Raw genomic sequence first — 16,669 nt, forward strand, 5'->3', positions numbered from 1 at the left:
CTTTTTTTGATAAACAAGACTTCCATGGTCCACATCCCTCAGCTTAGCACATTGGCTATAAGGGATGCAGAAATCGATTCAGTATTGACTGGCGGGGGTTGAGCAACCTTTAATTACACTATCTCAAGGTTCTTGCAATTTAAAATCTGATGTTTTATTGTAGCCCTATTCTTACGCAACCTAAATTTGAACAAATTTGAGTCTGCATTACTTCATGATGTTTTATAATAATATGACTAATCATTGCTTCGATGTTCTTCGATTGAAGACTTTTTCAACAATTCTTTATTGCAAAACTTTGAACTTATGGTTTGCTCCAACTAGTTTAGACTTTTGATTAGCAGGAAAAATTAGAGAAATCACATAGGCTGATTTTTACCATTTTGTTTTTCCTCATAAAATTCACCTGGCTTGGTATATTTTTTTTCAAAGTTTAGCACCAAACAAACATGTTGTGAATTTTTTTTCATTTGTGAACCTCTTCTGAGTTTGATTTGTCCATATTTATAATGTTATTGAAATATTAATTAATATCGCTTAAAGTCTTTTTTTCATTTTCAAGTCTTAGGAAAACAAATTCGAACGGATTATCCAGTTTCTAAACTAATGAGATAATATCAAGTTTCCTCAAAACAAAAACAATTGTTTGTATCATTTTTGCTGTCCTAAATCGATACTTGAGGCTAGCAATAGATGTAACCCGACGACAAAAAAATCGCTTTCCTCATCGGACATTTTTGCAATCTTTGAAATTTCCACTGATCGTTTTTTTTTTTTTTTCTAATTACAATTTCTTCCTGTCTATAATTTTCAAAAGAAAATTTCTTGTTTCCTGTGCAATTCCTTGTCACATTATTCAACGGCACTTTCTATTATCTCCTTCTTGATTATATTAGTTTGGGATATCAAAAATATTCACTTCGAAAAAAAACCCTCAACAGTAGCATTGGCCCGAGCACTTTGTTCCAGGTTTCGAGGATAGTGACTAGAAGTCGCACTGTGAATAATAAGTCGTTTGACTAAAAATAGTTTTGTTTTATCAAAGGACGTTTTAAACCCATAATTTATAGAGATCGAGATAAATACCTTGAGGAGCCATTGAATGTGTAGACAGTCGTCCTTTTCAAAATGACAGTCTTTACAGGAAACAGTCTTTAAAGAAAGATAAATTCAGTACAAGATATAACTCTTATTGAATTTCTTTTTTTTTTTTGTTATACATATTGTTTCTTTTTTGGCATATTTAGAATACATTTTTGAGATAAGTCTATTTTTATTTATAAAAAAAAAACACTGTAAGTTATTGACCATAAATTACACATTCTCAAACTATAAGTTAATCACAATAAAATAATATTCATATATCATCTTCAATATGGATTATATTAATTGTGTCTTCTTAGGAAAAGATCCATTTTTTAATCTATTTTAAATACCTGTTCATATAGTTCAGATAAATTCCACAGTCTAAATCGAACACCTTGATCCAGTAATACCCGAACGTAATCACATCTATTGGCAATTAATGCTTCAAAAAGCAGCATCTAAAAAGGAAGGAAAAATCTTAAAAATAAACAAGTTTGTTCTTTTTTTCAAAACATTGTGCATAAATCTATTTTACTGCTCGTGAGTTTGAAAATATAAGTAAAATAAACGTACATGCCCATGTTCCTTCAACTTCTCAGACTGCTGCAGAAACTGGTATTCAAAGAAGAAGTATAATGGTAGGGAGGTGGGCGAAGAGTACTTGGTGTCTAAAACATAAGCTCTTGATTCTCTGTGTTGCAAAAATATTTTGTCAATATCGGCTTGTTTTGGCATACCAGAATAACTTTGAAGTTTTCCCACGGAAACTGTTGTTCCAATGTGTGCATTCCCGTTACTTGTTGTAAGTTGTAAAGTCTTTTCTCTCTGAGTGTTTGGTTTTGGACTTCTCACACTTGCATCTAAATCATTATTATAAATTTAAGATATATGTATGTGTCTACCTTCTTTGAATAGATTGAACTGAACTCGATGTGATTTTGTTTATTTATCTATATAATCCGTAAAAAAGTGATAACTTTGCACAATATTTGACATTTTATAATTAATATGGCAAATGACATTGAATAAATGCTTTATATACTTACAAATTGCCACAATACTGTTGATTCCTAAATATACGCGAGGAATTAAGTATCGTATATAATTATGAACACACGCTAAATGAAATTACTCGCCTGTATTTTTATGGTGCTGAAATCTATGTAAAATTTCTTTACTAATCGTCCATTTGCAAATAATTATTCTCGCGGTTTGCAGTTGAAGAGCCCATTAGCGATAAATATAAATAAGTACTCGCGTAAAATAAGGAATGTACAGTAAACCTCTCCTTAATTTGGCAAGATTTATGTACGAGGTTTTGAAATTGAAATTAACTCAAAATGCCAAATTTGAGTATGAAGTTTACTCAGGGTTTTATTTTATGAAAAGAAAGGATTATAGATAAAGAACATTATCCTATATGGTAAATTAAAATTTAAAAAAGGCAGCTCATATTGCTTAAACGCAGGCTATATTTTCATATTTAATTACTTCTTTCTTGATTCCACTGTCATTTAATAATATTATAATTCTTATCCTTTTGCTTGTCAATAAAATATGTTCAAAACAAAACAATTTAATAATATTATGGAAAAAACATGTAATATTCTTCAATCAAAGCTATAAGGAAATATCTGAGAAAACTTTACGTATATTATTGAACGGATTTGAGAGTATACCTCTGGTACTTAGAATTTTTTCCGTCGCCCAACAGCTTACAATTCCTTCACCAATGGTGTTTGACAGCATCAGTGGATTGTCATTGTTTACGTCAAATACACCAACCTATTAAAATTGTTTTTTTTTTATTTCTGTGTAAACGCTTTTATTAATTTTCATATATATACATGTAACAAATAAACCCCATCACTATGTCGACTTCTGATTGTCTTGGTTTTGAACTTAATTTGACGACTGAATAGTCTAACTTTATTTTTAATTCACAAAAAATACTCTCTTTACATATAAAGTAATAGTCCACTTAATCAATACATTCGTTTGGCGCGGTCTGTGAAATTCATGACCCCAGGATCAGGGTTTTATTGCTAGGTGGAGCTTTATACATTTTATAGTTAAAATGCATTACCTCTATGAAAATCTTAGGTGCTATTGCGTATGTACATGTAGAGTTATGATGAAGAATGGTGGCTCTTCAATAATTAAGAATTCCATGGTCCCTGGGTCAATCCGTTAATTTTGTTTTGGACCATGGATCATATGCTGTGTTGTATCATACACAGGTGAAAGCTATATACCTTGGATCCTGATACTTAAAGTCTAAAACTTATTTTGCCAAGTATATTTTTAGTTTCTACATCCATATCTTAATTAAATTTCAAATCAAAAATGGGGGTCAATAATTATGCTTTTTTGGCGCTAAAATAAATTTCATATTACCTATTTGCACTGAAATGTGTCTTAATTAAGAATTACCTCTTCTATGTTTTTCCTTCAATATTTTTATTAGGGATGGCAATTTGTAATCGGTTAATCGATTAATCGGTCGGAACGATGCATATCAGTTATAAAGTCCGTAATCAGTTAGTCTGAAAAAATAAAATACATGTAAATTTGAGCGCAGTTTCCTCAAAATCCCTACTTAAAAAGGAAAGCGCTGCATAGATTTTTATTTAGTGTTAATATACCTCTTGTAATTAAGAATATTTGTAGGTAATTATAGCTCTCCAGATTGAGATCGCAGGGTAATTGGTAAATTCGTAAAGTATTAATTACTGCTTTTATAACATCATGCCGTCCCAGATAGTCCTGTGGTTTTTATAATGATATTAAAACATCACCGTTAAACACTTTTAATAAAAGTATATCCAAATTTTGCTGTTATCTAATAAATTATATTATTATCAAGAATGTTGTTTATTGTAAATAAAGTGAGACTTCAGACATATACAAGTTTTGATTATGGTGACAACACAGAATTAACTTGTTAATATCTGCGTTGGAAAATTATCCCTGTCTGATTTCTCAAGCAAGATTCATGGTTTTCTTAATTTTTTTCTTGTCTATTTAAATTGAAATAAAATATACTCTTTTGTACATAAAATTCCTCGATCAGAACAATTAACAGAATGTAACTTCTTATGTCTTGTTAATCTTTTTTGTATATATAAAAAGAAAATGTTAAAATATATATCTTGGTATCACTAACTGGTTAATCGGTTGGAACGTTTTGCGGTTAACCGATTAGCAATTCTGCGATCGATTGCCATTACTAATCTTTATCCAATTAAAGCATGAAAGAAAATGAACTCTTAGTCTATTCAAAAAAGGCACTTTAAAATTGTGATAAGGATATGGAAATTACGAACAGTTTACAATATAAAAGTCCATAAAACAATACAAAATAGGAGCAGAGCAAACATCAGAGGTGGGATCAGGTGCCATGGAAGAGTGAACATCCCATGCTGACCGGTCACACCCGCCGTGTGCTCCTTGTCGTGATCGGGAAATAACGCAAAACTCCGTCAATTCAATGTATAAATAATTGACTAACAATTAGTATGAAAACGTCAGTCAGCATTTGAATTAATGATAAATTGTATTTGCTGACAAGGACATTGTTTCGACCAAAGATCTTAGGAAGTGATGACTTTAAAGGAGACTGTGGATATTCGCGTTTCATCAACTTGCTTGTCAATAATTTACCGCGTTTTAGAAATTGTTCAAACGTTGAGCATGCTCTTGCGTATCGAATCAACTGAGATATATACACTCCGCTTTAAAGTCCTTAACATTTCAGCAAATGGGTGAAAGGTATCTTAAATATGTAGAAAAGAACATCAAAAGTATGGGTAGATGATATAAATTTTCAGATATTACTTAAAAAAATGTAAATTTTACGTTAGAATTGGCTCAATTTTATCCCGGATTTACAGAATATACCTACTATATTTGTCATATTGCGTTGAAAGAATTCGTAAGAAATAATAAAATAGATATTTCAGAAGCACCATTGTAAGATTGATTCTGTATCTTTGTCCAAATTTATCCGGATTCATTTATTTTTTCAAATTTATCAGAATAGGAATTTTCAATTCTGACGTGTGAACCCGCTATGTTTGCACGATTTTTCGATGTTTACCAGAAGATGTTTTGATTTTGAGCTGTTTAACCATATATTTTTGGAAGTGTTGGAAAATAATCAAGATTATTACCTTTTTTATGGTTGTCTGAAATCAGTGTTAACTTCATATCTTTTTGTATACTATTATATTAGTTTCTTTATTTCTTTAAGCAACTCGCCCATCAGAGTTATACAACAAACATGATAATAACAAAAAGAAAAAAAAACATACAGAGAGAGTGAACGTAAAGAACACATATCTGGGAATAATTCTATACATTAATTTTATTTTTTCTTAACATTGTTGCTGTATTCAAAAAATTGCCCAAATTTACGAGATTTTTAATATTATTAGAACTTAACAGCTGAATTAATTTAAAGACACTAGGCCTAGTATAATAATATTTTTTGAAAAATTTCTTTCCTATATCAATATACAATGGACATTTCAAAATAAAATGAAATTCATCTTCTATATCATGGAGTTTACAACATGTACATACTCTATTATTCTTAGGTAAGTTATGGTGTCGACCTGTTTCAATATTCAACGTGTGATTTGATAACCTGAATTTTGTTAATAGCTGTCTTAATTTTTTGTCAATAGGTTCTGTTAAATACCATTGCAAACAGAAATTGTCAATTAAATGTTGATAAAAATTACACTTTGAAGAGTTTAATATATTTTCTAATATAGCTTGCTTAGAAACATCTAACAGTCTTTGTTTTATAATGAGATAAGATATAAGGTATACTGTATTTTGGAGTAAACGAGGTTAATCCCCAGTTTGAGCATCTGATTTAAATAAGCATTCTCATAGGTTATAAGTTAACGTCATTTATAAAGTTTTATTCACTTATATCATTTTATACTATCATGCCTTACTAGTTTATGAAATAAAGTATTTGTAATTTTTGTACTCAGTATATCAGTCAGTTGAATATTGTCATTCGTCATTTCAGTCACATTTGTATAGTGTACAGCATTGTAAGTTCTGTTTATTTTGTTTCTTGAAGTCAATCTTTCCCTTTTCCCTTTCCAATACCAATGTTGATGGAAATAAATGAAGGGAAACAAATGTGACGGTTATTTTTTGGAAACTTAAAAAGAAAACAGTTTCATATTATTACAACCATAACAAATTTCACTGCAAAAACATTTTTGCCGGCATCTAGCATGCAAAAATGGGGATCTAAACATTCTAGTACTGTTAAAGTTCAAAGGGGAAAAAAACTGATCATTTTCTTTCTTTTTTTTAAAAAACTTCCGCCACAAAATAAGGTTCTTTGTTTGATTCTACATGAATGGAATTTAATCGTGGTGTTTTTTCCATGAAATAAAGTTCAATTTGCATTGTAGAAATCAGATTCAATGTTAGAACTTAAAAATGATGCGACATATTAAAACTAAAGGTCAGGACCAAATCCACTCAAAAGCTCGGGATCGAACTCCCTAAGACCCTTAGTACATCTTGATTTTCTTACATTTAATAGTCATTTAAGAAGTATTGGAAGAAGACGGATTTATACACCTCAAACCTTAAAATGCAAACGATTTGAACACGTTTTAAACATTAAGGAATGACACGGCAACTGGTTGGGAGTATATCTTAGAAATCAAAACTAAAAGTTACACAATCAAATGCTTACCAAATCAGATGCCTCCACAATGTCACTCAAATGACGGGTTAGTGTTTTGAAAGCAATTTCATTGAACCGAATTCCAAAAAGAACGCTTGCTTTTTTTTTTATAAGTTGTTTGCTACAAAGAAAAATAACAAGCAACAATACTTTGAAAGTAAAATTTAGTAAATAACTAAAGATAAAAAGTAAATTTTCTCTTTAAATAAAGATAAAGAGTATGTGTTATTGATTTTAGTATAAAAAAAATCTACTTCTCGTATCTGTTTAATAAAAAACAGAGTGAATAAATTACTGCAACAAAAATATAATGCTTTATCGAAAAAAATAGTAACCAATGTAAATAAACTAACTTTAAATTTAAAAAATGACAAAAAACAATTGGTTACAAACTTTTCCATGTAGTCCAAAATAAGATCGGCGGCTTTTCCAGATCCCTTGATTATAATCACCGGAATCTTTCTTTTCAAAGCCTCGGATATATGTTCAATTGTATTAATATCACCTTCGCATGCCAAAATGACGATTGGAATAGGCAAATCTGACGGGAAAAAAATACATAATTTAAGGAATGGAAATGTAATTATTGAGAGATTGAATGGTTACAGGTCACATTGCTCGCTTGAGAAAGTACACAAAATTTTCATTGAGTTCAATTTTAATTTTGCTCCAGGATTATTCACTTCTCTCTTAATGTAACATAAATACATAGTCCTCTGTAAGAAGACTGTGAAATCAATTGTGCTAAATGAAAATGGGCTTTTTTCTAGAAACTTGTGTAATTCTGTTAAATAGTCTTTTTTACCAAATAAAAATTCAATAAAATGATATATAGATATTTGGGTGGGGTTTTTTTTGGGGGGGAGGGGTTAAAATTACCTTATAATAGAACATCAATTGCCGGTTTTTAATCACCTATATCTGTCCTTAAGTGTGAAAGGAATAATAACCCTTCAAATATTAATTTTTTTTTAAAGTTACTTCATCTAGGGGAGCTTCGAACAGACTTTGGATCACAATGAGTAAAATTACCAAAGTGTATAAACGTTACACAGCGCAGACGCACTTCAACTAAAATATAAAGCTTACTTAAGCCTTTTGGCCTCGTAAATATTATATATAAATATTATTCTTTATTTTTGGGTGATAATAAAAATGTACAATTACGAAAATGTGTAATCAAATACAGATCTTACCGAAATTTGGGAGAAAAAATATGCTATAAATGATTTGTTCTGGTCATATATTAGGAAAATGTAGGGAAGATCATGTATCTCAAACGACTTTAGTTGCATCCATCATCTTATAATTGTTAGGGGATGTGCCTTCTCTTAAACGTTAAAAAAGGTCGATCACTTCCTGAATCTGACTATGCTTGTGTGCATCAAAATTAAAACTTTTCTTGGAAGATGCTAAGTATAGGATTTGACGTCATTTTAAAAAGGTATTTCTTCCAAAATCTTAAATAAAGTCTATCATCTAAAAATAAATGTAAAACCCAGCATCCGAAGCAAGGCTTTATTTATAGCAAATGTGTTTGAATAGATATATCATCATCAGTCTTGTCAAAGAAAGGTAAATAAGCACTTGGGATTGAAAATAGAGAAAAAAAAATTCTGGTTTCTCATGTATAAAACGAACGCCTGATTCAAAATTCCAAATAAACTTGGTATTATGCATCATTTCATTTACCATTAATGAAATTAGGGTTAATATAGTTTTATAGTATGTGAGAATATACCCGTCCCCTAAACCTAAACACGATTATTCATCTTAAAATAAGATGTAAGATCAACCATCCCAGTCAAACGTAGTGATGTTCATTCCTAAATCAATCATCAATTTCGAGTTTGCTTAGTATATAGGTCTAACAGTTTCTTCGAAATGAGACTTGATCCAAAAACATACTGATTAGATTAAGCATTCAAAATATACATTGTACTTTTCAAATCTTTAGAAATATCATTCATGTTAGTTTGGTAAAATTAGGACTTAGAGTTACTGGAAAATAGAACTGCTAAATAATCTTTAATTAGGTCATTAAATAGAATAACACGAATATTCCTTTACTTACATTGAATCATCTAGTCATGATCTCGTACAATGAAACACACTAAAAGCATATTCCAATTATTTGCGTTGAATATAGGTCATACATGTGTGTAAGTACAAAAAATCTGCTTCAACATCTTTAATTTTGGATGCCAATACAAACTCCGAAGGTATCGCATTCTAAGGTACATTTGTAAGCTCTCCATCACCTTCCCTTGCAATTTCATTTAAATGAAGGAAACAACAGTACATTATACTATTTTCGAATCCAAAGAAAATATAAAAATTTACTTAAGTCTAAAGTTTGGCTGAGAAAGGGAAGTTCCTGCTTCGAAACAAATTCCTCAAAGTCCAGTACGAAGTTTTTATTCTCTGTAGGTTCAATGTAGCATTCAAGCTTTGATGGTTTGGCAAGCGTCTGTGATAAACAAAAACAAATAAGATTAAACTTAAATATTCTTAAAAAATATAAACAAACTGGCTAAGTTTAAGTATCTTATTGACTTTTTAAAAAAAATATTTATTTGTACAAATGTACATTGATTATCGTCCCATTCGATAATTCTTCACTCCTACATACATGAATCGGTGAAGGACGCTTATGTTGCAACGAGGGCCATTGAGCATTAAGAGTTCTTTATCGTGTCAGCGCCTTCTACGATAGGGGCCTCGGTTTTTAACATCTCACACGAAAGTCCCACATCTTTCCCTCAGTGATGAGCGCATGGTGAAGGAACAGATGCTATCTCTATTTTACCGACTTAGGTCAGTCGCTAATCGCTATCTTATTCATGGTATGTTTGGGACACAATAAAACTGGTAAAGTTCACAAATATGTTCTTTTCAAATACTGAATACAGATTATTATCATATAAATGGATCATCACGTACTTTAAATTCAAGCGTGTGCTACGTTATTATCCAGTGGGGGTGGTTACAGGCGTCAAAAAGAAAAAAAAAAAACTTGCGAGCAATCTTCTTATAAAAATACTTACAACATGCATGATTTGCCAAAGAACTAATACAGCATCATCAATCAAGCTCGTTGAAATTATCTGAACCCCCCCCTCCCCCAACAAAAAAATCTAAACTTTTTAAACGCATTAGGGTATCCAGCCCATAAAAGGACATATTTTTCTAACCTTAAATATCGATCCTGTATTAAATACTCTGATACTAATTCAGATCAATTTAGAGTTGAAAATGTTTTACAAGGAGAAATTTTCAAAAACACGATTATCTGAGCAGTTATTAATTAATTAAGAATACATTGATGTCTATGGGAACAAGCAATTTTTCAAATAAAAGAATTAAATACAATAAATATAAAAAGAATAAAATTAAATTTAAAAAAAAACTATTAAAATATCTTGACACCAGATATATTTTTTTAAATAAATCTTATCGATGAAAGGGAAAAGGGGATAACTCATCAGGGAAGGGTGAAAGTTAAAAAGTAGGACACGTTCCACGTATATTAAGACTGAAACATGGAGATTATTTTGAGAAATAATTAGTATTTAGCCAATCTATTATTCATTCAGATTCATTGAATACCTTAAGATGTCAACGTAATAAATTTTTAGCCAATAAACAGCCATCAACACAACGTTTGTAATATAAATTTGGATACAGCCTAATCATTCTCTAGCCTTAAAGTGGAGGAAAGCTCCAAACAGATCGGTTTTGATTGTTATGAAAAATGTGCATTATGACTACTTTAATTCATAATTATTTTTATTAATAAATATAAATTATGTCAGAAAGAAAGTTATATAAACATAAGGGCATGCAAGCTGAGAAAAAATACATATCTCACACCGTGAAACCTTAAAGAGAAATTGATACATCCGAAACAGGGCCGATTATATTCTTAAATTACCCAGACCTTTGACATAAATTTTATGAACAAGTATCTTTCCAATGCATTACGTATATGAACATGTAAAGCAAAATATCTTTAATTCAATATTTTTAATTTATCTATTGAAATTATATGTTTTTCATTGTATTTACTTTTTATCTATATATACGTATTGTTATACCCTTTAAGACGTTTTGTTCCCCTTTAACACACATTTGAATTTCATCCATAGAAAATGTCACAATTAACGTCCAAACATTGTTCCATATATTTTAACACACACCTTTTCACTATGTAAATAACTTATTTAAATGCCATAACGGTGTTCCTTAATATTTTATCTGTTCAGAAGAATTTACTTGGCGGATTTAAATCCCGTGCTGTTAAAGCTGAACACGACTTGTAAATAGGCATACGCCATTTTCGATAGCATTATCTACGATACATCAATACTAGGGTATACTTGTCGCATTCGTTACACCTGACTGCTTTATTGTCACGGGTATCGGCATGGAATAGCGACCCGTGTTCGTGCTGGTTATCTTGCATTACCTTTATTTATATATTATTGCAGTTACGTTTATCTGTGTTGTTTGTATACTGCACTAAATTATACAACTATAATTGTAAACTTATTTGGTATCTTATTTTCCTGCACTAGACGAAGTATTATCGTTATTATTCTCGCTACCGAGTTCTGTATAGCATACGTCCGTCTCCACCGGTGTCGACTGATTACACTGAACAGTGACTAAGTTCTGCCCTATTTATAGGGGTCTGCAGAGTAGCGAGACTCGGGAACAAAAATGGCGGACAGATTCCTTTTACGAATCGTGTTCAGCTTTAAGTGGTCTGTTTGGGTGTAGCAATTAAGTAAAGCAGACGCACTTCACTTGCTCGAGGAATAACTGTGTATTCTTCATATTAGTATATTGACCAGACTTTACATCTCTTCTGAGGAAAGTTTGTTTTATTAATCTAAAGGTTTTTATCTTATAAAGTTTCCTGAAATGGCCAAGGACCTTAGTTCTAAACTTTGTTGTAAATTACATGAGTGAGTGATGTGTGTATTGCTATCATTTCAAGTTCTAGTAGTATGTTAAAAGTATTCGAGTATGTTATAGTTTTATTATAGTATGTAGAAGCTACAATGTATGGTATAAAGTACGTGTGTATTGTACACAAATATTTCATGTAAATATTTTGTGGAGTTATGCAGTAAAATGCTTTATTGTTTGCAGTAAAATGCAGTATGCAGTAAAATGCAAAGTATACAGTAGAAGTTATGAATGATATGCATGAGCACGAATCAAGTTAGTATATTTTATATGCAATTCTTATAATATGTGAAATTTACAATGATTTTGTAGATCCCAAAGTGGTCAGGGAGCCATTCCACCCAAACAACATTCCAAACCAGAACTTTTACATATGTATTAAGCCTTGAATAAATGTGATATATCTAAGAACTGTTCTGGTATTCCTTTTGTGTGGCGACCTATCGGCCCGCCTGCGACAGAAAATATATGTGCAAAACGGGAATTTGACCAGGTGCGATAATTACTTATAGAAATTTATACTAAATTGTTTATCATGTATAGTTACTGGAAATTGGTGTTAATGTCTGAATTATCAGCTTTAAGAATTTCTTTTTTATCAAGAAGTGGCATTCATGCCTTATTAACTTACATTTTTAGTGGAATTGTTTCTCTCTTGACTGGTGCATGCACTATCCTGGAAAAATAAAATCTATTTGAGCACACCAGTGTTCCTGACGGGCGTCTTTGCTTCGTTAAAATGGTTATGCTTTGAATCAGTACACTTTAAAATTAGGCAATGGATAATATTTTTAAAAAAAACATATAATCTCTTACTTCTAGGGCGTGTGCAAAAAAATGAGAAAAGTGAGTACCCGCGATATAAAAACTTTTTTTGCAAGCAGCATAGATCAAGCATTATCTACAGCTATATACTTATTTGTATTTCACAGCTAAGATATAGTTTATAATTAAAACGACTAGAGAATTTGTGCTTTCAATATATTGGTTTTATATTGATTTCAGTTTCATAAAGTATACTAGTATGTCAAGAACCTTTCTGATGTTCAATATTTAACGCTCCTTTGTTCACAAAAATGATTTCTGGGTCGAAGCTCAATAACAATATTAATTAAGACTTTTTGCAGCTAGGTAAGATGTGTCAAACAAAATTGAAAATATTAATTAATAGTTTATATGAGCACCTATTAGTCCGAATAAGTAAATCGTAACTCTACTGGAATGATGTGAAAGTGAACACATATAGAGGAGATACGTTGGTAATGTACTGTTTAATGTGGGCACCGATGTTAGATACTTCTGATTTGATAAACGGAAAATCTTTAAACTACATAAAAAGTTATTGAACTGAGGTTCACTGGCAGGAAGTGGTTGTACAAATGCACTCGCCAGCCCGTAAACTTGTACAACCGATTTGGCTAATATTCACTGATAAATGTTGTAACTATAAAATACACATTAAATACAATTTCACATATACTTTACCTCATCTAAGTTTTCTTCCGTAACATCTCCCAGTTGATTTACCTAGAGTTCATAAAAATAAACACTTCATAATAAATATCTCACTTTAAACACATATTTCTTGACACTAAATATTTATTACTGACACCCCCTATAACGGCATTTCAAAATGATTTAACTTTACCGAGTGTACATATTTTTTGATGATTGTTAAATTGAAAATTCTAATGTACGGAATTCCGGATATGGTTATGTAGATAATTATCTCGCCATCAAGTATCGAATGCTGGGTCGATGCAGCATTGATTCGATGGTGCAAATACCAATGCAAATGAAACAAGGATCAAGCAATCGAGAATTACCGGTAGTAAATATTGCTTCATCATTATCCTTTTTTCGCCCCATTGCTATTGTTCCATAATTCCATTTTGCTATTGATGTATTATGTCACAGCACCATAGTCATTGCATCGTCGGACTATTTCACGTGACCTCATTGTTATCATTGTTGCAGTATGGACCCAATGTTCGATGGTACAATGATGACATAGTAAACTTCGTAGATATTTCCGGATAGAACCTAGCTATTACATTGCATTTTTTTAAAAAGACATGTTATGACTTTCGTTGGTATAGAACAATCTCAAAAGGGAGTAAAACATGTGTTACTGTGTTAATTTCGAAGAAATCTTAGAACCTCGGGATACATATAACAATGCCATATGTATGAAAAATGCTTTTTGTGAGATGAATAAAAGCAAGTAAAATTCAATTACCAGCCCCCATTTCTTTTAAGTCAGAAATATGGTTTTCCTCTATCGGGAAAATGAAGAAAAAATCAATTGTTTAGCAGCACCGCGTCAAAGTTTATTAAGAAAAGTTTTTTTTTTCGACAAAGAACCATCATATTCATGTAACTTTAATATAAAATTTTCAAAAAAGTTTCCTTTTGAACATATTGGTGAATAAATACTAGTGCCATTGATATGTAGTAACAACTATAAGCCTTTGTAAAGTGAATCAAGAAGTTATGGCAATATTTTGTCTCGCTTATAAATACTAAAATTTAGTCGGGAAAATAAGTTGTTCTACAGTGCCATTGATCTGCAGAAACAAACTATAAGTGAAAAAACAAGTTTTAGTCCGAGGTAATCTTTGTGTGAATTCACATTGAATCAAAAAGTATTAATAAATTTCCCCGTCTTGGAGTCAATTCTTTTCACACACAAATATTTACATTCGGTGTGTTTTTCTAATAAGCCAACTGTGAAATTGATTTGAAAACCATTCCGTGTATACTCACGCGTAGAAATATACACGGAGAAACGTGCGTTAACGTGACGTCCCAATGAGGCTGCAGCGACCTTAGTAAAAATGCAATGAGGGCAGCGAGAAATTCAAATATTTAGCATTATTTAGTTGCTTCCAAACATGTAAAATGTAAATATAAGGAATGTTTTTCAGTTTAGTGTGAATTATTGGTGTGTGAATCACAAAGACTTGCACGTAGGCATATTTTTCATGAAGCGCGCTAGCTACTTGTTTACGTGACAAGTCTGTGTGATTGACACACCAGTAACTCAAACAAAGCTAAAAACCTTCCTTAATTACCCTTCATTAAGATTTATAATTCTATTAACTGTTGCTACAACTATTCAAGTCAAAATATTAATACTATTTTTAATTCCACTGAGCCTAAAATAAAATTAAGTTTGTTTGCAGTTGCCTACCGACCCTCTGAAATGCACCGGACCCAAACTATTTTTTAAGCCATTTGGTAATTTGATTTTTTTTCTTTAAATTTTTTGAATATTGAAACAGTTTCGTTTTCAATTTTGACTTGTTTTTTTTTATCAATCAGTGGTTTATAACAGGAGATGAGCTTATCCATGTCTAGTAGGTGTATGAAAACCTCTTATAATTGTTATCTAACAAAAATCTGATTTTTATTTCCAAACAAAAAAATGCCTACCTACCGACCCAGTCTAAAATTTATAGGTCAGCAACTGCAGACAAAGAATTTTTTAAGCTTTGCTTTGTTATGCGTTCAACTATTGGAGCTAGTCTCATCAGAGACATCTGTGTTTTTGTATATATTATCGACAATGAAAAGATCCATCTACCTGATCAGGAGTACTTCAATCAAAAGGGGGACGCTTACTCCACCCGATCCCATGTCCGATTTTTCAAGGGGTCCGTATTTTCTTCCCTCTGAACATATTTGTATTGCTGGTATTTTTTTTATAAAGATTGGTCACTTCCCGTTATCTTCTCCTAAGAATTTTTGAGTCTGCGGCTGATTCATGATCAGAAGACTTAACAATGATTCGGAACAACTTTATTTCAAAGTACTCAGTATCTGCAAAAAAGAAACGGCCAATAATAAGCTAAGAACATTACCTTGCTTCTTTCCTCTGGCGTTTTTGGAGGTTCAATGTGTCCTGGCATGTAAATAAGTTTCACTTTTCTCTCTGAATCCTCTAAAGGTACATCATTACTATTTGCACGAAATTCTGTATCGCCGTATTTTCCATACGCACTACGAACAACTGAAGAAACACCGTAGTTATACCCACGATAAAGTATCCATGTATCTAAAATAATGAGAATTACAAAAAAAAAGTTTAAGTTCCTGGTCGGTATTTTAAGCTTACATTAATCTTACTACAGTCCCTGTATAAACTTCTTACATGTACAAAACTGACTGACCATGCCCTTCATGTTTGAAGTAATTTTCATAAGAAATCAAACTTTAAAGATAAAATTTCAATGACATAGGGCACACAAATTTGACACAACACGTCAACGATAGTTAAAAGACATCGGAAGCGAGGAACCACAATTATGAATAATATTGTTTATTCAATGATCTGAACGACAAGACTTGTTTCCGCTATTTGTTGAATAAGAGTAATTTTTATCCAGTACAAATGTGGTGAAATAACTGTCGGGGTAAAGAAAAAGAGGTCACCTCCTCCGCTTTTAGCCGCCTCAATCAAAGCTGTTTGGAACACTGATTTCGCCCAAGGTCTGGGAACAAAGCTCTCTGAATCTCCGATGACTGAAAACACCATTGTAGGGGTTGATTTAACTTTTCTTTCGATTTCTTCCCATACTTTTAATACGTCAGACTTTACAAATAAACAAACACAAAATAATTATAAATATTAATTAGTAAAGTTAGAAACTTACAAGTATCAATATGATATGGAGTGTTTTTATAAAAGTTAACTTTCAACTGGGTAAATACCTTAGAGGATAAACCTTACTACTCAGCATCCGGACAACATAAAGATTACAGTAGAAATTTTAGCAATGTATGGAATCAGAGTATAGCGCAAAATTTAAATTATTGATAAAGTAGAAAATGAATAAGATTTGAACAGCAAACTACTCTTTTTCCTTGTTTTGTGTAGATGAATGT

General features: G+C 31.3%; 1 protein-coding gene across 1 annotated transcript in view; it reads right to left on the reverse strand.

The window, feature by feature from the left end:
• Nucleotides 1-16,669, reverse strand: part of LOC134257464 (transient receptor potential cation channel subfamily M member 2-like) — a 33,909-nt gene that overhangs the window by 15,489 nt on the left and 1,751 nt on the right. The window contains exons 2-11 of the mRNA XM_062740080.1: nucleotides 16,217-16,376; nucleotides 15,646-15,839; nucleotides 13,268-13,309; nucleotides 9,152-9,278; nucleotides 7,202-7,349; nucleotides 6,818-6,929; nucleotides 2,766-2,871; nucleotides 1,660-1,946; nucleotides 1,437-1,544; nucleotides 1,087-1,152 (exon numbers count right to left, since the gene is read on the reverse strand). Coding sequence (XP_062596064.1) covers nucleotides 1,087-1,152; nucleotides 1,437-1,544; nucleotides 1,660-1,946; nucleotides 2,766-2,871; nucleotides 6,818-6,929; nucleotides 7,202-7,349; nucleotides 9,152-9,278; nucleotides 13,268-13,309; nucleotides 15,646-15,839; nucleotides 16,217-16,376 — 1,350 coding nt within the window. The remainder of the gene's footprint in view (nucleotides 1-1,086; nucleotides 1,153-1,436; nucleotides 1,545-1,659; nucleotides 1,947-2,765; nucleotides 2,872-6,817; nucleotides 6,930-7,201; nucleotides 7,350-9,151; nucleotides 9,279-13,267; nucleotides 13,310-15,645; nucleotides 15,840-16,216; nucleotides 16,377-16,669) is intronic.

Source organism: Saccostrea cucullata, unplaced genomic scaffold, assembly GCF_032062105.1.
Source record: "Saccostrea cucullata isolate Sc308-1 unplaced genomic scaffold, CSIRO_AGI_Scuc_v1 ctg1990, whole genome shotgun sequence".
Lineage (NCBI taxonomy): Eukaryota > Metazoa > Mollusca > Bivalvia > Ostreida > Ostreidae > Saccostrea > Saccostrea cuccullata.